The 22,057-nt window shown below is 42.0% G+C and overlaps 1 protein-coding gene across 1 annotated transcript in view; it reads right to left on the reverse strand.

The window, feature by feature from the left end:
- Positions 1 to 22,057, reverse strand: part of rasa1a (RAS p21 protein activator (GTPase activating protein) 1a) — a 60,022-nt gene that overhangs the window by 23,715 nt on the left and 14,250 nt on the right. Inside the window, exons 4-16 of the mRNA XM_080738887.1 lie at positions 21,251 to 21,386; positions 19,885 to 19,955; positions 18,429 to 18,546; positions 18,176 to 18,207; positions 17,815 to 17,867; positions 15,410 to 15,560; positions 15,156 to 15,234; positions 8,203 to 8,326; positions 6,472 to 6,628; positions 2,316 to 2,403; positions 1,579 to 1,659; positions 1,241 to 1,398; positions 429 to 505 (exon numbers count right to left, since the gene is read on the reverse strand). Coding sequence (XP_080595013.1) covers positions 429 to 505; positions 1,241 to 1,398; positions 1,579 to 1,659; positions 2,316 to 2,403; positions 6,472 to 6,628; positions 8,203 to 8,326; positions 15,156 to 15,234; positions 15,410 to 15,560; positions 17,815 to 17,867; positions 18,176 to 18,207; positions 18,429 to 18,546; positions 19,885 to 19,955; positions 21,251 to 21,386 — 1,325 coding nt within the window. The remainder of the gene's footprint in view (positions 1 to 428; positions 506 to 1,240; positions 1,399 to 1,578; positions 1,660 to 2,315; positions 2,404 to 6,471; positions 6,629 to 8,202; positions 8,327 to 15,155; positions 15,235 to 15,409; positions 15,561 to 17,814; positions 17,868 to 18,175; positions 18,208 to 18,428; positions 18,547 to 19,884; positions 19,956 to 21,250; positions 21,387 to 22,057) is intronic.

Raw genomic sequence — 22,057 nt, forward strand, 5'->3', positions numbered from 1 at the left:
AGGAACTACACGGCAGGGACCAAAAATGTTTCACTTCAATAGTGTGCTGCAGATCCCCCAAAGTTGCGTAGCAATGAGGGGAAATAGCGTACCTGCGTATTGACACTTAAAATGCGTGCTTAGTACGCAAAATGCGTACGGGTTGGCAGGTCTGTTTACACCATGTTATTAACACCATGTTAACACATGTTAACACCATGTTAACACCATGTTTGGACCTCCAATATAGTGACTATAGTCTGGTTGGCCTGTTAGGGGAACCACACTAAACATGAACAGACATTTTTAAAAGGTGAACTCACAAATGGATAGATTTATTATTTTTTTTAAAAGGTGAACAAAGATGGATAGATTTATTATTATTATTACCCTTATTAAAAGGTGAACACAGATGGATAGATGTATTATTATTAAAAAGTTGAACTCACAGATGTCGCTCTCTTTGCTTTTTTTCGTCTTGTTGCTTAAACTGATCTCAAACCTGTTGATTTCACTGGACAGATCACTGCAGAACACACACAAAATACAGGATATTTGAATGTAATGACCTCATACTGTAATGATTGTTTACTGTAAATATGACTTCATAATATACTGTAATGATAATATACATACTGTAATGATAATATACTGTAATGATAATAATGATAATATACTGTAATGAAGATGCATTTTAAACTGACTCAAATATGAATTCCGTTCCTGGTTTAGTGTGCATGTTAGTTTATTATATTCTAGTTTAAATAATGTCTAATCTAGACAGTAATAAACATCACACTGACTCAAATATCAACTCTTCAGTGAACCCTCTCTGGGATGGGTTATTGGTTAGGGTTAGGGATAGTCTTACCGGTTTAGGGACAGTGATAGGGTTAGGTTCATAGTAATATAAACAGACTAACTGAAAGATGAACTCCTCAGTGAACACAGGGTTGTGTCCCTCTCAGGGATGGGTTCTGGTTAGGGTTAGGTTAATAGTAATAAAGGTTAGGGTTATGGTTAGGGATAGGGTAGGTTAATAGTAATAAAGGTTAGGGTTATGGTTAGGGATAGGGATAGGGTAGGTTAATAGTAATAAAGGTTAGGGTTATGGTTAGGGATAGGGATAGGGTAGGTTAATAGTAATAAAGGTTAGGGTTATGGTTAGGGATAGGGATAGGGTAGGTTAATAGTAATAAAGGTTAGGGTTATGGTTAGGGATATGGATAGGGTAGGTTAATAGTAATAAAGGTAGACTAACTCAAAGATGAACTCCTCTGTGAACACAGGGTTGTGTCCCTCTCGGGGATGGGTCCGGGCCACCTGCACACTGTTCAGGTAGATGTTACAGTAAGGGTTGGTGAAGTGTTTGACCGGCAGCTTGTGAGCTTCTTCCACGTAGAGCATCAGACTGCTGACCTGCAATATATATATATATAATATATATACACATATAAATATATACAAATATATATAAATGTATATGAGCTTCTTCCACATACAGCACCAGACAGACGACCTGCAATAAAAAAAATAAAAAAATACGTAGTTATAAAAATACATTTATAAATACTCTTGTATTAGGTGACACATACTGACCTGTCTGAGTCTCTTGTTGGACGTGGGCTGGATGGGTTTTCTTAAATTAATGCAGAACGTCTGAAGGCATTTCATCCAATCCTGCACAACACAAGGTCTGTGTTTAAACAGTTCATCCAATCATAACAAAAGGTTTAAACATTTCATCCAATCACAACACAAGGTTTAAACATTGCATCCAATCAAAACACAGAAGATCACTGTACATGTTGATAAAGACCCTGGAGGTCCAATGGAATGATGATACATTGTAGCCAATAGAATGATAGAATGATGATACATTGTAGCCAATAGGATGATAGAATAAGGATCCATTGTAGCCAATAGGATGATAGATTGAGGATACATTGTAGCCAATAGGATGATGATACATTGTAGCCAATAGGAGGATAGAATGAGGATACATTGTAGCCAATAGGATGATAGAATGAAGATACATTGTGGCCAATAGGATGATAGAATGATGATACATTGTAGCCTATAGGCTACAATGTATCATCATACATAGAATGCGAAGGATTCATTGTAGCCAATAGAATGATAGAAGGACTGAAACAGTGTAGCCAATAGGATGATAGAATGATGATACATTCAAGCTGGACAGACTTGTGAATAAACACTATCTTTCTTTCAGGACCTTTTCACACACAGACGCAGCCAACCAGGGTTACAGAAACAGACAGACAGTCCTGAGAGCCAATCATACCTGTGCTTGCTCAGGAGGGAGCCAATCATACCTGTGCTTGTTCAGGAGTCTCGCCTGCGAAGTAGAAAATGTACTGTTCCTCACTGAAGTGTTGGACCACGATCTGGAAACAGTTTGGCCTGAAATAAAAGCACAACAAATAACGTTGTTATTATTATACTTACTACTAAAATCCGAGAGGGGTCCCCCATTTGAGGGGTTTCCCATTAGAGGGGTCCCCCATTAGAGGGGTCTCCCATTAATGGGGTTCCCCAGGGGTCCCCCATTAGAGGGGTCTCCCATTAGAGGGGTTCCCCTTTGATACCTTCAATAGACATTTAACTTTTACCATGGCCATGTTATACTTGTTATAGGGTATGTTTATACCTTCAATAAACTTACATGATGAGTCATTTAAAGGTGATACACCATGAAATTTAACTTTTCCTATTTTAAAAACTTTTTTTGGGGTCCCACTAGCACCTTCTATCCTCACAAAGTCCCATTTCTGTCTTTCTTTCATTTTGGGAAGGCGAGGGTTAAAAGCATCCCACGGGTTCTCAAAACAGGCTGTCCAGCGACGGACGTTTTTGAAGAAAAAAAAAGATGTGTGTGTGTGTGTGGGGGGGGGGGGGGGGGGGGGGGTTGCGCAGTTCAGGCCAAAGGTGGTACTGCAGCTGAAAATGCTCTGAAAATGCTCTGAGAGCCATTCAAAAAAGAGAGAGGCTCTCTATTCAGGAGTGGTAATTTAGCCTCAAACCTTTTGAAAAACGTTTTTGGAACATAAACAATATGACATAAATACTTTTTAAATGCATGGTGTATCACCTTTAACTTTTTACAGAAGTTTTGGAGGACATGCTTCACGTGACATCACAATATCACCAGAGGCATGGACCGTGACATCACAATCCACCGCTCACTTCAAACTGGGTTTGATTTATTGCGACCGTCAGGGAGCAGTTTACTATGAAAACCTCCACCGGCCGTCCGTCGGTCGGTCGGTCACACGTCACACCTTTGCCCTGCTCATATCTCCGCATCAGTATATAGGGCTTGTTTGTTTATTGTATGACATCACGCCACATCATCAGCTGTGGACTCTGTGATGTCATCGTATCGCATCAGTATATAGGGCTTGTTTGTTTATTGTATGACATCACGCCACATCATCAGCTGTGGACTCTGTGATGTCATCGTATCTCCATATATGGCCATCTCCGTATATGGAGATATAAGTCGTCCATGCCCAAGTATGGGCTGGTGAGGTCAGACTTTGTGTGATGCGTAGGTTATCTCCATATATGGAGATTCAACATTCCAGGCAATGCTCTCTTCCCTGGTGAGAATTGCCCCTTTATATAGGGCTTGTTTGTGTATTGTATGACATCACGCCACATCATCAGCTGTGGACTCTGTGATGTCATCGTATCTCCATATATGGCCATCTCCGTATATGGAGATATAAGTCGTCCATGCCCAAGTATGGGCTGGTGAGGTCAGACTTTGTGTGATGCGTAGGTTATCTCCATATATGGAGATTCAACATTCCAGGTGTAACTATGGCTACCCGTATGACGTGAGAGGTGGAGGTTGTGATATTTGTGGAGATAAGCGACCAACGGTCGCTTATCTCCCGATTAGGGAGTCTTACTGGTACGTGAGGACCGCGTGAGGCTTCCCCTTCCTAATGAAACCCATTATGTATTCATCAGTGGCCCCAATGGGGGCCTGTATCTCTAGTTACTTGTAACTAAGTTACTGTATCTCTAGTTACTTGTAACTAAGTTACTGTATCTCTAGTTACTTGTATCTCTAGTTACTTGTAATTAAGTTACTGTATCTCTAGTTACTGTATCTCTAGTTACTTGTAACTAAGTTACTGTATCTCTAGTTACTTGCGCAATACAGTTACTGGGATTTTTGAGGACCATAGCCCGAAACATCAGGGATTCTATGTATGTATGTAGGTGTCCTCCTACAGCCAATGAGGGACAAGCATTCCTAGTGATGATTTTGTGGACAAAAGTATTGGCACCCTTGCATTTGTTTAAAAAAAATACACAACACACAGTGAAGGAACATCAAGGTCCCTGGAGACTTGGAACCTTCAGATTGTCCATGTTTGGCTACCCCTTCCCCAGGGGTCCCCTGGGGTAGGGGGGGACCTCCTGACAATTCTCTCCTTTTGTGTTTGGTCCATGCTCAGTGTGTGACACAAAACAGCAGAATGAGGGCTTTACTCCATTTAAACTGTGTGGATTAGTGCTTACTAAAGATTAAAGTCAACTTGGACTCACCACAGGTGAGTTCCGGTGAATAGCCTGCTTGAAATTAAAGTGTATTTAAGTATTTATGCAAGTTTCTGTGCAGAATGAGCTAGCTATTCTGGATGTATTCCAGTTTTATGTTGTGTTCCTCTGCAAAACAAATACTGCATGTTGATTGTTGATGCAAAATATGTATCATTTGCCAAGCTTTCTGTTTTACAAATGCAAGGTAGACAATACTTTTGTTCATCACTGTAAGAGCGCTCTTGGTAATGTCTTCATTAACGGGTGAAGACATTAGGGACTTCAGGCCAGCAGTGCACACCTCGTGGCGCGCTCTAGTTGCGCACAAGTAGGCCATGTGTGGCCTGCTTGAGCGTGAGGTGCAAGTTGGCACCTCGACAGAGTGCAACTCTAGTTATTAGTAGGGTTGGACACGGTAACCGCCGTACCGCCGTACCACGGTAAACCGAGGTCTACCGCGGTGTCAGTGTGCTTACCGCGGTAAAAAAAGACAAAAAAAAAGTCTATTTTATATTGGAAAACAAGCGAGTTTTAAAACAGGGGAGAAGCGAGGACCGCATGCACTCCATGCCGCTCTGCTCTGGGCCGTGTACCACATGTTGGAAGCCACATACGTCACTCTCACTCTCAGAGACACAGAGTCAGGCCAGGGCACCACAGCAGCCGCGAGAGGAGTACAGAGCAGCGTAAACTTTCTCTGTAATCCACATGACACAAGGATGTTAATACATACCTTGTGTATGTGGCATATCTTTTTTTATTCATACGGATTACTGGCGGAGCGCGGGACGCGTGGACTAAAACCGAAAATTAAACTATTTTACTTTTTCCACCGCGTCGCACGTTTTGCCCCGTCCGGCGGCGCGTCGGCGATTTTATAACCTTTTCTTGTAACTAAAACCTGTATATAGCAGCACTCAATCACTGCGATTTGAGAGTTGAGACGTGACGTGAGTTTACAGAATCACTGTACACGATCTGACTACCCGTCCTCTTCTGGTTTGTTCACACAGCTGTTTGTGTCTGAAAAGCTAAGTAGCTAGCCTACGTTACTATGGTAACCCGTGCAGATCTAAAAGCTCAGAATGCGTCCCGGATGCGATGTGTTGTGAGCTTGCAGATCTGCTCCTTTCAAAGCCATACCCGCTGTGCTGTACGGAGAAGTATAACTCGGGCAGTCAGGCTGTGAGGCGACTTTAGGGAAGATGATTGCAATATTTTGGCTTATCGCCGAACCTCAATTAATAGATACGGGGGTGCGGTAATTACCGCAGTACCGGCGGTAAATGGGAAGACGGTAATCGCGGTAACAAAATGTCGATACCGCCCCAGGCCTAGTTATTAGTACATATGTCTTCATATTGGATGTGATTTATCATCAGAGTAGAGCTGTCTTTATCGTTGTTGTCGGCTCCAAAACTGTTTGTTTTGCATTTATCATTTTAAAAATGAGTCAAACTAGTGAAAACAGCCGATCTACAAGCACACGCCTCGCACCGCAAGGCGTTGTGTGCTTGTAGATCTGCTGTTTTCACTACTTTTGTGCGACGGCCTTGTATGATGCTTTACTTCTTGAAAAACATACAAATTTGAAACTTGGAGATACGTGGTTTCTGTCCGACAGTGACGTTATATTGGATGAGTACAGATGTCTTTGTGTGTCAGGCCAGTGCTTCCCAGTGCTTCTGGTCTGGGTCCAGAGGTGGAACCTGATATGCATGTTTTGGGGGCGGGAAACACGTTTCTCTGTGGACACTTTCTGCGGTTTACTACTGCATTGCTGCTAGCGCAGCAATGCAGTGCATGTGCCATGTTAATCAATGGTACATGCAAGTACCATGTTAATCCATGCTTGCATGGGGTCTTTATAGTGTCTATATACAGAATAAACATAGGGTATATAACATTAATTACCTTCCAAACAGACTGTCATGGACTCCGTACACAGAGCACACACTCAGGTCGATCAGGCCTTTAGGTTTGGTCGCTCTCTTCTCGCTCTCAAAGTAGATGAGCTGGGCATCGTTCCCCTCCAGGATGAAGTACAGGTTCTTCCATCGTTTGCCTTTGCCTGAGGAGAGAGGATTGGAACCCACAACACTTTACATTATGATGTATTATCAGAGAGGATTGGAACTAAGGATGGGCAATATATAGAAAATGTACCTTCATGGAGGGTACAGGCAAGGTATACATAAATGTACCTTCATGGAGGGTACAGGCAAGGTATACATATTGTACCTTCATGGAGGGTACAGGCAAGGTATACATATTGTACCTTCATGGAGGGTACAGGCAAGGTATACATAAATGTACCTTCATGGAGGGTACAGGCAAGGTATACATATTGTACCTTCATGGAGGGTACAGGCAAGGTATACATATTGTACCTTCATGGAGGGTACAGGCAAGGTATACATAAATGTACCTTCATGGAGGGTACAGGCAAGGTATACATAAATGTACCTTCATGGAGGGTACAGGCAAGGTATACATATTGTACCTTCATGGAGGGTACAGGCAAGGTATACATATTGTACCTTCATGGAGGGTACAGGCAAGGTATACATATTGTACCTTCATGGAGGGTACAGGCAAGGTATACATATTGTACCTTCATGGAGGGTACAGGCAAGGTATACATATTGACGTACCTTCATGGAGGGTACAGGCAAGGTATACATATTGACGTACCTTCATGGAGGGTACAGGCAAGGTATACATATTGACGGAGATGGCTTGAAACGAGGTATTGGTTTATGTGTCAAATAAATTAACCCATTTAGGCCTACAATTATTGAAATATTCAAAGACTTGCACACATTTTCACGATTTTTCAAAAATAGCAGATCTACAAGCTCGCAGCGCGGCACTCGGTGCCGCGCTGTGAGCTTGTATATCTGCTATTTTTCAATAGTTAAAGCATAAAATAATGGTTAAAGTGGTTCAAATCTAACGCGACTCGGGCGCGTTCCAGGTATTTGAGAGTTAACAGACATGCATGCACAATTGCACGTAGCACAGCACATGCAAAAAAGCAGTCCACCTGTAACCAGGTGTGGTTATTTCAATAAAACCCTTGTTGGAAAATGGATATAAGGCATTCAATGTCTTAATTCTATGTGGACTGTGCAGTGTGCATGCATGGATATGCTATTCATTATCTGGGTTAGGCAGGCAGTGGAACTAAAGCAGAAAAACATTAAAAACGACATAATGCAATTGTTTTTTTTTTACTAATATTGTGAATAATATCGATAGAAGTTTTGAATATCGAAGGTTTTCCTAATATTGCCCAGCCTTAATTGGAACCCACAACTCACTACATGATTATGGATTCACACAAATATGAAGATTATATTCTGGGTTTAATAAAAGACACTTTATATGATATAAATAGTACATTTATCATATAAAGTGAATACAGGACACGTTATAGGTATAGAAAGTACATTTATCCAAGGTGCTGGGGTCAGTTTGCTGGGGACCCCTACCATGGAATGTTGGGGACCCCTACCATGGAATGTTGGGGACCCCTACCATGCCCTCAAGGACCCACTGTGAGAACGACTGCATTCTACAAGCCATGGAGAGTCTTGGAGACCCTAACCCTTACACACCTTAACATAATAACAATAATCCTACCTTTATTAAACAGGATGTATCCTTTCTTGACAATGTTTTTGTAGAAAGCGTCTTTGGTCTTCCGTCTGATAGTGTTGTAGATCTCCTTCCCATCCACGATGTCAGAGATCACCTGTTCCTGGTGCTGGAGACATTCATAAAATACATTTATATTCATTGTGGAGACCCATGGGTTAACTCTAACCCTAACCCCTAGCCCTAACCCATGGGCTCCTGAGTCAGTAGAAGGCTGTAGAATGTACATTCTACACACTACATTCTGCAGACTGTAGAATGGAGTCACTGTCACTACATTCTACAGACTACATTCTCCACACAGATAGCTCAGATTGTTGCCTACGTTCTTAGCTGCTTCCCCTGCCGTTACTGTACTTGCACGATGTACAGTTGTACAAAACAAAATGTTTCAGTAGAACCGCCGGTCCAACCAATATGCCTATAAAAGGGGACAAGGACTGAGACATACAGAGATCTCCATATATGGGCACATATGTGTTTTGCACATATTGATTTTAAGATTCTTTTATTAGCTTTTAAGGCCCAAAAGGGTCTTGCCCCACAATACATTACTGACTTGGTGCTTCCGTATAATCCCTCACGCAGCCTCAGATCCTCTGAGGAGGCCCTCCTGGAGGTCACAAAAACTCAAATGGTGACAAAAGGTGATTGGGCGTTTGCCGCACGTGCACCCAAGCCTTGGTACGCCCTACCCGTGGCAATCAGGAAAGCTGACTCCTTAGCATCTTTTAAATCACTAAAAACACACCTGTTCAGGAAAGCATTCACCTAGATCACCTCATCTGCCTTAATTGTGTTGTCTTTATTGCTTGCTTTTAATTGCTTTAGTTCTATGGTTGTGTGCTTTTATTGCTTGCTTTTAATTGTTTTAGTTTCTTTGGTTCTCATTGTTTCTCTCCTGCATGCTATATTCTTATTGTTGTTCAGCACTTTGTAACCTATGTTTTGAAAAGTGCTAAATACAGGGTTCCCACACATTTTTACCAATTAATTTCCAAAACCTTTCCAGAATATTTAACCCAATTTCCAGGACTATATAACAATAATTCAGCTCAATAACAAGTCGCTTATTCCTATGCGCAATGCCCAAAGACAGGTAGTGTATGCCAGTGGTTCTCAACCTTTTCAGGCCGTGACCCCCGAAATAATCATATTTTAACTGGGGACCCGGCCAGGGCTCCAGGGTGCGACCTATTAGGTCGCATATGCGACCTAATTTCATTAAGTGCGAGTTAAAATATTACTAGGTCGCACTTGGTGCGACTTGGAGGATCGGTGAAAAAGAAAAAAAAATCCTTGATCGAGGACCGCATCTCTTCTCTCTCGCTCCCTCTCTCTTTAACTGCCTGCAAAGAGCCTTTGCTCCTTCCCCTGGCCCCCTCCCCTTCCTTCTCTCTCTCTCACTCACAGTCACACACACTCAACGGTGCGGGGTGGACACTGGACACGTAGTAACACAGACAGACAGATTTCTCTCTCTCTCGCTCACCTTGGATACATCCTTTCTTTGTATAACCATGCTTTTTCTGTTGTCATCTCGAACTGGATAATCTAATCCACGGGGCTGAGGGTTGTTTGTTTGCCATTAGATAGCTATTGATTAGCAATCGCTAGTGGATGTTTACGTTAACCTACTTTCGCATTGGGGTTGAAAACAGCTGTGGCTCGTTAAGTTCCTCTGTGCCCAAAATGCGCATTTTCACTTCATAGACAATTAGCTGAAATGAACAGCAGCTGTAAACTCTTCCGTCTTTGGTGTAGCCAAATAGTGTGTTCAGGTCCATAGCTAGTGGGTGCTGTGTGTGTGTGTGTGTGTGTGTGTGCGCCCAAGTGAACGTTTTCTGTTAATGTCAAGGAGCCTTCCCAATATCACTCCAAAACCATAAGGACATTGTTTTCATCCTGAATGGCAGCAAGCCTAATATTATTATTGCATTTAGTCTACGTTGTGCAAGTTGAAAGTCAAAGTTCTAGGTATTACGGTATATTTCCTTTGTTAGACTAGCTATTTGTCAATTTTTCTTGAATTAATGTCTTTGGTTTGCAAATATTAACTTGAAGCAAAAATACATTAAAACTACATATTTTTTAACTTATCATGAGATGAGACATATCGTTATCGAGGCATTCAACAATGTTATCAAATATCGAAGGCTTTCCTAATATCACACAGCCTTAGTGCTGACCTATTTTGTCAACTACTGCTGCTCATACAGAGAAACCTAAAGTTCAGACAAAAATATTTAGTAAAATATCATGTTTGGGTCATTGTCAATCATTACATCAAGACAAACCTATGGTATGGTCGTATGGGAAATGAACAACTATCATCAGCATGATCAGTGTTGGGAAAGTTCATTTTCCCAACTAGTTCAAGTTCAAGTTCAGAACTTCTAAAATGAACTAGTTCATTTCATAGTTCATGATTCTATATTTTGAACTAAAGTTCATAGTTCCCCAAAATGAACTAACTTAGTTCTTTTTCGTTCTTTTTTTAACCATAATTTTGTTGATATATATATATATATATATATATATAGGTCTATATATATATATAATATAAATGTTTAGACGTTGCTGCATGCTATTATTTGTCAAAATTATTGACACAGCCCATATAGAACCACACACAGCAATAATTTCATCCAACTTAACTCACTTACTGCCAATTTAAAATGCCCCTCGAGTGGCACTAGTGCCAGAAGCCTCCATAGACTCCCATGTAATTTATAGTGCACAGATCATGCACGCCCATGCACAGATCATGCACCATGTTTGTGCAGGCTGTTCACAGCTTTCAAACAAAAAAAAAGATTGGAAATCCGTTCAGGCATTCATGATTTATCAGCCATAATGTTTTCTTCAGATGTAAACAAAAATGGCTGCCATGTTTGAAAGATGGGGTTGTATGGGGGGTGGAACATGCAAAATCGCGATTTTTTTTCTAAGTAAAAGTCGCCCAAAGTCGCTTGGCAGGGAACTCCATAGTGAGAAAGTTGCTCTAAAAGTCGCCTGGCACTGTATGAGTTAACATTGAGGTGCCCACAATATTTATGTGCCCACTGCCCAGTGCCCATGTTTCCGCGTTGGTTAAAATAGCTGATCTACAAGCTCACGTTGTCTCGTGGATGCGACGCGTTGTGAGCTTGCAGATCAGCTATTTTCGCCGTGCAACACACATACGACAAAGTATAGTCAGGCTTGCGAGACGTAACGAGGAGGAGATTCACAGTGCAGCTGCAGAGTGCAGACAGCACCGCATATCAACGTTCACGAGGAGCTGCGTGCACAGTGCGTGCTATTGGAGCATGTGAATGAAAAGAGAGACGAGACAGACGACCGCGGAGGCGCGGACCGCCGCATGAACGGCCGACGAACGTCGTTCACGGGTGTCAGAATGACCGCGTTCGACAATATCGTTCATCAAGCGAAAACAATTACGTTCAGTTCACATTCGCCCAAAATATGAACGTGTTCATGAACGATCGTTCTTTGAACGCGTTCGGGTACAACACTGAGCATGATAAGGCTATGTATTAATACCACGCTATACAAAGAAAAAGATGGTGCTACCTAATTTCAGGTGGTGCTACCTAATGAAAAGGTAGGTGGCAGGGTTAGGGTTAGGGTTAGGGTTAACCCTAACCCTAACCCTAACCGGTGCTACCTGTGAAAAAGTTAGTCTGGAGCCCTGGACCCGGCACCCTGACGAGCACTAAGAGTTGAGGAATTTTGTAACACGTTTCTATTGTGAAAATAGCAGATCTACATGCTCACAACGCCTCGCGTTGAGGCGTTGTAAGCATGTAGATCGGCTATTTTCACAATTTCTGCCTCTAATATTTGTCAATTTGGCCAAAATTGACCTTCCAGGACCCTTGATCAATTCCCAAACTTTTCCAGTACTGGAAAAATATTTTTCTAATTTCAAAATATTTCCAGGAATTTCATGACCGTGGGAACCCTGTGTATAAATAAAGTTATTATTATTATTTACATCACACTGACACACACAGACTTAGTCCTACTGATGTCATCAGGGATCACTGACACCCTCTGGAATCCCTGATCATAACCTTAAGTTGAAGTAGGAACACCAGTTATGCTGCTTAGAATGTCTCTGGCCGCTACTAGTTAGTGTGGTTGCCCAACAGGGCTACACATTATAGTCCTGGGGAAACTTTATCTATTACTAGGGTAACTTTTCCACTGCCATTGGACATGGCAGGGATAGTGAATCAATAGGGAATCAATGGTAGTGCAAATCAGTAGGGAATCAATGGGAGTGGGAATCAATAGGGAATCAATGGGAGTGGGAATCAGTAAGGAATCAATGGGAGTGGGAATCAATAAGGAATCTTTTGAGCTTCACATGACAGTTAGCTTACTGTAGAATATAGTCAGCAACCGTCAGCAACCACACTCTTTCTAGTTGTTAATTATTATTACCTTAACTGAAGCTTGCATTGTTGTTATTATTAAAGGTGTCAAAATTATCGCGTTAACGGCGGTAATTAATTATTTTTATTAATTGCGTTAAAATATTTAACGCAATTAATCCAAAAGCAGAATGACTGGCGGTGGAACACTGTCTTACTGTAGCCTATAGTGCTGCCACTGCTCCTCCTCCACCCCCCCCTCCCCTTTCTACACACAAGCATGTCACTCTGACTCTGCAGCAGCAAGACGGAGGAGAGCTCAGAGCTGCGGTTTCAAAGTGAAACAGGATTTAGATCATTCACTGGAATAATACCTGATCATCATACAATACATCTAAAAAATATATAGTCTAGCCTACTTCTACCTCTGTTCCTAAAATCCGCGATGTTAATAGGGTGCTGGCCTGACATTAGCTTAACGATCGATTGCCTCGTTGAAAATTCGCATTTGACCCAGATAGATTATACAGGCAATCAACAGCACAACATTAATGGCAGCTGTTACAAAGGCTTGTTTTCTCTGTCTTGTGCATGTGTGTCAGCTGTTTTATCTGTAACCTAGATGTCAAACAATTCTGTGTTGTATAGAGCATCGCAGCGGAAGTTGATTCCTGGGGTCACTACGTCATTCCCCATTCATTTTCGCCATAGACTTTTACAAAAATATTTATAACAATTATGTTAAGCCTCGAACCAAGCCATCCAGGATGGAGGTGAATCATGACCATATAACCTTTGATCCTATGTGAAAACATATTTTAATATTACATTATTTGATATACTACATTTAATAACTACCCTTTGTTTAGCGATTTTCAAAATGTTCTTTTCATAGAAAAAAAGGTTATATTGTCATGATTCACCTCCATCCTGGATGGCTTGGTTCGAGGCTTAACACCTTCTAAGCCAAGGGGAGCCCCTTAATGTTAAAACCGTACTATATCGCACATCCCCCCAGGGACTCTCAGCCACGTCGTACATTCCCGGACTTTGTCTTTAAAACCGGAATAAAAGCTTTTGATCCGAAAATCGGCGATCGTCTAACCTTCCCTAGTCACCACTCGTGCACTGATAGCTCATGCAGACCGTGCATGAAGCAGAGGTGACGTCAGCGCCTCTCCTTCTCCAAGGCTACTCCCAGCCATCCGTTTGCTGTCTGCACACTCGAGCTCCTACAGCAGCCATGCTTGGGGCTATGCTAGCGAAACTTTTCAGTTCTGTTCTTCAGTCACACATGGACTATTTGCGGGGACATTTACGTGAAAGGATCGCGCACGCGAAACGCACGGGGACATCGACGATCGGCCAAAACCCCCATTCTATCCCAACGGAAATCGAGAAAATCATGGTGAGTTACTGGCCTGGGGGAAAATAAAAAATAAAAAACAGCGGCGCTGTTCAAGATGGAGGGGCTGCGGGGTCATGTTTATAAACATAATATTATGTCTCAGATCACAATACAATAATAGAAATGTCACGGCTAATCTACCAACCACCATTCTATTTCGGACGTCAAGGTGTACTGTTAACATAATTGTTATAAATATTTTTGTAAAAGTCTATGGCGAAAATGAATGGGGAATGACGTAGTGACCCCAGGAATCAACTTCCGCTGCGATGCTCTATTGCAGTGGTTCTCAACCTGTGGGTTGGGAACCCTAGGGGGATCCCCAATTTTATTTTGGGGGGTCCCCAGATGTTAAGCTTAATGTTAACATTGTTTTCTCACTCAACAATAAACAGACCAACATACAGTACAAGTGTGGCATCTGCACATTTCTAAACTGACAAATTAAGGGCTTTTTGCTAGGCCTATACCATACCTCTGGTCAAACATTAGTCAAATTATCAAATAATAGAGGCAGAAATTCTGAAAATAGCAGATCTACATGCTTGTGGATCTACATGCTCACAAGCATGTAGATCTGCTATTTTCACAAGCAAACAGTCACAACTAATGTAATGCCAACTCCTACAATTCCAAGTGCTCGTCAGGGTTGGGGGGGGGGGGGGTCCCCAGTTCAAATATGATTATTTTGGGGGGTCACAGCCTGAAAAGTCATGTGTAAGCCAGTGTTTTAGACATAGCCATAGGCCTAATGTATACATATTTGCTATTGCTACACAATAAATGGTAAGGTAAAAAAATGCATAAATAGTAATAATAATAACAATAATGATAATAAACATATATATAGGCCTACATATTGTATAATAAATGTATCTTTGCCTTTAGTTTGCCATTACCGCAACAATATACATAAAAAATTGCATATTTTGGACATAGTTCGATTCGTGATTAATCATGATTAATTCATTTTTGAGCTGTGATTAATCTGATTAAAATTTGTAATCATTTAACAGCCCTAATAATAATTAGTAGTAAGGAGTAATGAGTAATAAGTAATCTAATTACCTGAACTGAAAAAGCGTCTTTCAGGTTGTATGGTTATATCATAATTAGTACTGGTAATGAGTAATGAGTAATCTAATTACCTGAACTGAAACAGCGTCTTTCAGGTTGTATCCCTCCACAATCTGCTCTTTCTTATAGTGCTCGACGATGTCATCAACACTGGACAGACAGACAGACAGACAGACAGACGGGTACAACTCATTTTCATGATGGTAATGGTGGTTATGTTATAGTAGCGTCCAACCTAACCTAATAACCAACCTGTTGTAATATCATGTACTGGTTGTTGCTTATAGATATAGTTATAGTAGTAGTAGTAATAATAGTGACCGACCTGTTGTAATAACGTCCTCCCATCATGTACTGGTTGTTGGGCGTCGGACAGATCTTAAACCTTTGGATGTTTTCATTGGTTCTGAAGAAGAGGGAGTAATCTCCTGGAGTGTTGTCTGACGGACGCACCAGGAAACTACACACCTGACCAACTGACACACACACACACACACACACACACACACACACACACACACACACACACACACACACACACACACACACACAGCATCAAAATGTAATGTTTAATTATTATATGCCCAGGATTTGAAGTGACATTTTCTCCCAATACTTCAATGGGAACATCAGACGATGAGAAAGCAGACTCTAGCAGACAAGAAGTACAGTCTGACCGTATATCCACAACTTTCCAACGTTCCATCATGCATTGCGCAGAAGGTGTGCGGTAGCTTCCGGCGCCGCAGCCGAGTGTGATCTACAGGCTCACAACGGCTGCATCTGCGACGCGACGTGAGCTTGTACAGTATGTCTGCTGTTAACCGTAAGTGTCCCGCAGATAATGCTACAGTAAAGCATTTCGCGCGGAAACAGGCGGATAGGCCTTGATATTATGATCTCACTCTCTGATAGGCAAACCCATAGCACTACTGTAACACTCCCCTTCCCTCAATGACCATACATGAAGCTAGGTAGCATTTTTAGGTTTTAGATGTTTTTTTACTGATTAGGTGTGTGGTCTACCAATGTTATTATCATTTCTTTCTAGATTGATATTCCTATGCATTTGTTGTATTGTTGTTGATGTACTGACATATTATCTTGCTTATTATAGTGATGTATTACCTGCTTATTGTAAATTGCTTTGGATTAAAAGTGTCTGCTAAATCCCTAAATTGTAAACCACAACCAATCAGATAGGGGGAAAAGGATGACATCACAATATCAAGGTATGGTGATGTGTGATTGGGTGAAGGGTTACATCAGAAAATGAGGAAAAACACCAAGAACAATAGTGTGTTGCCCTGTGGGGCGACGGTCCTCACGCGACGGAGCTCACGCGTCGGAACTCTATAAATAATGAAGACTAGAAAAAAGCCCCCTGCGGGGGCCTGGCCCCTTTCCTATGTGAAAGTCCCCTGTACCCAGAGATGGATACAGTCCAGTGGGCAGCTAAGCAATACAAATGTAGGATAGCTCAACATTAAATATGCAGTTTTTTCCAAAATGCAAAATAGTGTAAATGGCAATCCATCCATCCATCCACATCCATCCATCCATCCATCCATCCATCCATCCATCCACATCCATCCATCTATCCATCCATCCATCCATCCATCCACATCCATCCATCCATCCATCCACATCCATCCATCCATCCATCCATCCATGCATCCATCCATCCATGCATCCATCCATCCATCCATGCATCCATCCACATCCATCCATCCATCCATCCATCCACATCCATCCATCCATCCACATCCATCCATCCATCCACATCCATCCATCCATCCATCCACATCCATCCATCCATCCACATCCATCCATGCATCCATCCATCCATCCATCCATCCATCCACATCCATCCATCCATCCATCCATCCATCCATCCATCCACATCCATCCACATCCATCCATCCATCCATCCACATCCATCCATCCATCCATCCATCCATCCACATCCATCCATCCATCCATCCATCCACATCCATCCATCCATCCACATCCATCCATCCACATCCATCCACATCCATCCACATCCATCCATCCTCTACTGTACCTTACCGTACCTTACTGTACTCTACTGTAATCTACTGTACTTTACCTTACTGTACTGTACTTTGCTGTACTCTACTGTACCTTGCTGTACTCTACTGTACCTTGCTGTACTCTACCTTGCTGTACTGTACTGTACATATTCGGTGTTCTATATCTATGAATTCTATGTGTTCTAGAACTATGAATTCTGTGTTCTAGATCTATGTTTTTGATTCTTGTTCTAGATCCCCCCCCCTCTCTCTGTGTGTGTGTGTGTGTGTGTGTGTGTGTGTGTGTGTGTGTGTGTGCGCGTGCATCTGACCCCCCTCCCCCCCCCCCTTCCCTCTTGTAACCTGAGACCTGGTGATGATAATGACACTTCGCTCCCAACTATGGATTGTGCAATATGCCGCCTACAGGCCAAAATGTGGGGAAAAATTGTTAACATTTTGGGATTATGAGAAGTAGAGACACATCTGAAGGTGATAAAGTTGATGTTGGGCAAGGTACATGCGTTATTGATTTTTGTATTGTGTTTTTTAGACAATTGAACAACTGCTGAACGTGGAGTTACAGATGGAAACACACACACGCATTTTTTTGGGGCGATTCTGATTATGTAGTGGGGATAACATAGTGTTCTCGCCTTTCAGGCGAGCCCACAATAATAATAATCCAGATGAGTACCTGTCATCAGCAGTGTGTAGGCCTCCTGTTTGCTGATCTTCCCATGATACCATCTGTGTGACATCACATTAATTACACTTTATGACATCACACATAAATTACAATTTATACAACGTAGACATTTATCAGATGATCGGATCTAAACTAAAGCAACAATGTATAATTTATGACATATTGATCACTTATTGATCAGATGAATACAGTGTATTATCATGAAATATTGATCACTTGTTGATCAGATCAATACAGTGTATTATATATGACATATTGATTACGTATTGCCTCATGGACAGATCAATACAATGTATTATCATGAAATATTGATCACTTATTGATCAGATCAATAAAAGTTTAAACTTACACTTTGCCTTCATGTGGATCCTCTTCCCGTCCCTGAAAAACACCATAAACTTTATTATCATCATCATCATCATCATCATCATCACATTATGTTGTATTTTATTGTACAACTAAATAGTCTTCATCCACAACCTTTTAAAGTCATGTTGTAGTCAAATAGGGTAATGTTAGGGTTAGGTGATAGGGGTATGGTAGGGTAATGTTAGGGGGTTAGGGTTAGGTGCTAGGGGTATGGTAGGGTAATGCTAACTCACCACATCCTCCACCAGATCCTCAACGATCAGTCCTTGCTCCTCCGTCCTCACGTTGCTGACCCACATCCACCCATCATCCAGCTCATTGTGAACGATGAACATGTCTCCTTTCAGGAAGCTGTAAGGGTAATTATTAAAAACATTATTATTATATTATTATCATTATTATCATCATCCAGCTCATTGTGAACAATGAACATGTCTCCTTTCAGGAAGCTGTACATATATTATTATTATTACCCTTATTAGGGTAATAATAATATTATTACACTTATTATTATCCAGCTCATTGTGAACAATGAACAAACGCGTGGTTATCCATCATCCCGAGTGGGATTTGGAATCACGCATCAGTAGCCATGTTTCCATAAACTTATTCGAATTAGGGAAGCGAATTATCAGAAATACGCATTAAGACAAAGCGAATGTAGCATGTTTCCATTTGCGGGTGTCATTCGAATTAGCGACGGTCGCATGAGTTGATCGGGCTGCTCTTTTCAGACCGAACCTGAGCACTGCACGTCTGACTGCTGTGACTCGGTCGCTGTCTAGTGGGAAGAAGGGGTTATCAATCATCATGGCCCCAAATAACTTATGAAATTGGCAAGAGTCTCTTATGAAATTGGCAATACATAAAGCTATATAACCTCTCCATCATCGGCAAGTCATTGGTGTGTGTTCCCCACACTCCCGCGCCCCCACCGTTGCCCTCAGGTTCACCGGGAAAACCGGGGTCGCATCGCTGCACAGTGCTCATCCTGCAAGTTTCAGCGTCCTCTGGAAGGTGGCCGATCTGCAAGCTCACAACGCGACACGGATGCGAGCAGCTGTGAGCTTGTAGATCGGCCACTTATGGCACGCAACACCGTGTGATGAGGAAGGGTTAGCCACGGATGGCTTGACTCCGGGAGGTGAAAACGGGAGGAATTTACACACGGTCCGTGTCACTCCATGGAAAGTGTTAAATTGGAGGACGACATGGACCCAGAACATCATAATGTATTCGCATTTTTGTCTGACCCGTTTCCATTCACAAATGCGCATTTAGTTTATTCGATAAAGCCTCAAAATCCACCTCCTCCAAGAGGATATTTTTTTTTTACGGATAATGAAAGTTTATCCGCATTTTGAAGTGTTTCCATAAAAAGATTTTGCGAATAAGCCTTAAATGCACATTAAGAGGCTTTATGGAAACGCCACTACTGTCAGGTATAGATTATAGAGGAGTACTGACCTGATCTCATCAGTGTCAGGTTTAGAGGAGTACTGACCTGATCTCATCAGTGTCAGGTTTAGAGTAGTACTGACCTGATCTCATCAGTGTCAGGTTTAGAGTAGTACTGACCTGATCTCATCAGTGTCAGGTTTAGAGTAGTACTGACCTGATCTCATCAGTGTCAGGTTTAGAGTAGTACTGACCTGATCTCATCAGTGTAAGGGTTAGAGTAGTACTGACCTTATCTCATCAGTGTCAGGTACTTTGGTGTAAGGCAGAATGGCTCGGACTCTCCTCCTGTCTTCTACAGGCTGGAGACACAATTAAAACAAACGATGAATAACTGTAATTAATCAATTTGATTGATTAAGTCAAATCATTTCAAACATAGCTTATTATTAATAGCATGGTTGTTATAGGGAACAAAATATTGTATTCAATCAGAGAATGTTTTTTTTCCATCAAAATGAACCTGTTTTGTAAACTGGCTGGACATCTTTGACAATATCAGGGGTTAAAGCCCAAAAAAAAAGACCATGTCTCAATATGTGATTTTAGAAACGGGTGTTTCCCTGAAGTTCTGAACTGCCTTCACTGAATGTGTGTGCGCCAATCCATGCTTCATTTTGTAGAAGTATCTTCTGAACTTCTGTTGTATTCTATGCTATCAGATCTGCACTGATCTAAGAAATGGCCCCTATGGAATCCTCAAGACTGAAATCAGAGAACTTTAACTCCTGTCCCATCAGACACACTGGTCACATCACAATAGGGTTGGGGGCGGTAACCGCCGTACCGCGGTAAGCACACTCGGTTTACCGCGGTACGGCGGTTACCGGTAAAAAAAGACAAAAAACAAGCGAGTTTTAAAACGGGAGAAGCGAGGACCGCATGCGCTCCATGCGGCTCTGCTCTGGGCCGTGTACCACATGTTTGGAAGCCACACTGGGAGACTAGACAGTCAGACCTACACAGGGCAGCATAGCAGCCGTAGAGGAGTACAGAGCAGCGTAAACTTTCTCTGTAATCCACACGACACAAGGATGTTAATACATACCTTGTGTTGTGGCATATCTTTTTTTTATTCATACGGATTACTGGCGGAGCGCGGGCCGCGTGGACTAAAACCGGAAATGAAACAATTTTACTTTTTCCACCGCGGTAACAAAATGTCGATACCGCCCCAGGCCTACATCACAATATATTATTGTTGACCTCTGATTGGACATCCAGAGTTACAACCTGGATGACCTCACTCAAAAAGACAGGAGTAACAACAACTAAAAAGGTGCATTCTGGGAACTTTGCAAGTGTGGTTGCACTGACGCGAGGACTCACACTGGGAACTGAATTCAGTCTTACCATGTATATTAGATACTGTGATGTCATTTATATTAGATATTGTGATGTCATTTATATTAGATAGTGTGATGTCATTTATATTAGATAGTGTGATGTCATTTATATTAGATAGTGTGATGTCATGTGAAGTATAACAGTGACACAGTGTGTGAAGCACCAAAGTGTTACTGTTTGTTAAAAGGTGTACAAAAAGCAGCTTCACTTTGATGGCCAAACATTCTGGACAGACAATACTAGTTCTTACCTCTGGGGGCGCTACTGGAGAAAGCAGCTTCTCTCCTTTCAGCAGACAAGACACATAGCTGTAGTAGCCAATCAGATCAGAGAGGGAAGAGAACCGCCTCCCACCGATGTAATAGTCTCCACACATGGCAATGATCCTATAATGATATGTAAATATGTGTAAATATATGATGTAATAGTCTCCACACATGGCAATGATCCTATAATGATATGTAAATATATATGATGTAAAAAGTACAAAAATTAAGGAAACTTGACTCCGATCCATCATATCTCCCCTTTAATAACCAACTAGTATTGTGTTTTGTAACATTGTTATCGTTGATTCGTCACCTTTACAACGAATTACAGCTTGTAAGCATCGGGCATTTGTGAAGCAACACAGCCAAATGTGTGGGTAGCAGAGCATGTGAGCGGAGCGGGAACGAAAGCCGCTCCGCGCTCCAGAGGGCTATTGTCCCGCTTGCTCGTCGCTCTGGTCGGCCACTGCGCCGCTCCACTCCCCGCCGCTCCGTCGCTCACCTTCATTTTCGCATTTCTCGCTCCACGCTCGCTCCCCGCTCCGCTCAGGGTTGTCAATCAGAGTCAGCAGCCAAAATAAAGAAAGTATTTTGCTACCATATGCGAAACACTTTCTCCTTTGCTTTGCCACAACAAGTGTTCCCAACACAAATGCCTGCGGTAACGTGAGCCTCGGCTTGATGGAGACCTGCCTTCACCGTTACAAAAGACGCCATCTAATCTAGGGCATTGTATTTTTTAACTCATCCAGTGCCAGGAATCTCCACTAGAGGGCACCCAGTGGCCA

Source organism: Nannobrachium achirus (genome assembly GCF_963921795.1).
Source record: "Nannobrachium achirus genome assembly, chromosome: 12".
Lineage (NCBI taxonomy): Eukaryota > Metazoa > Chordata > Actinopteri > Myctophiformes > Myctophidae > Nannobrachium > Nannobrachium achirus.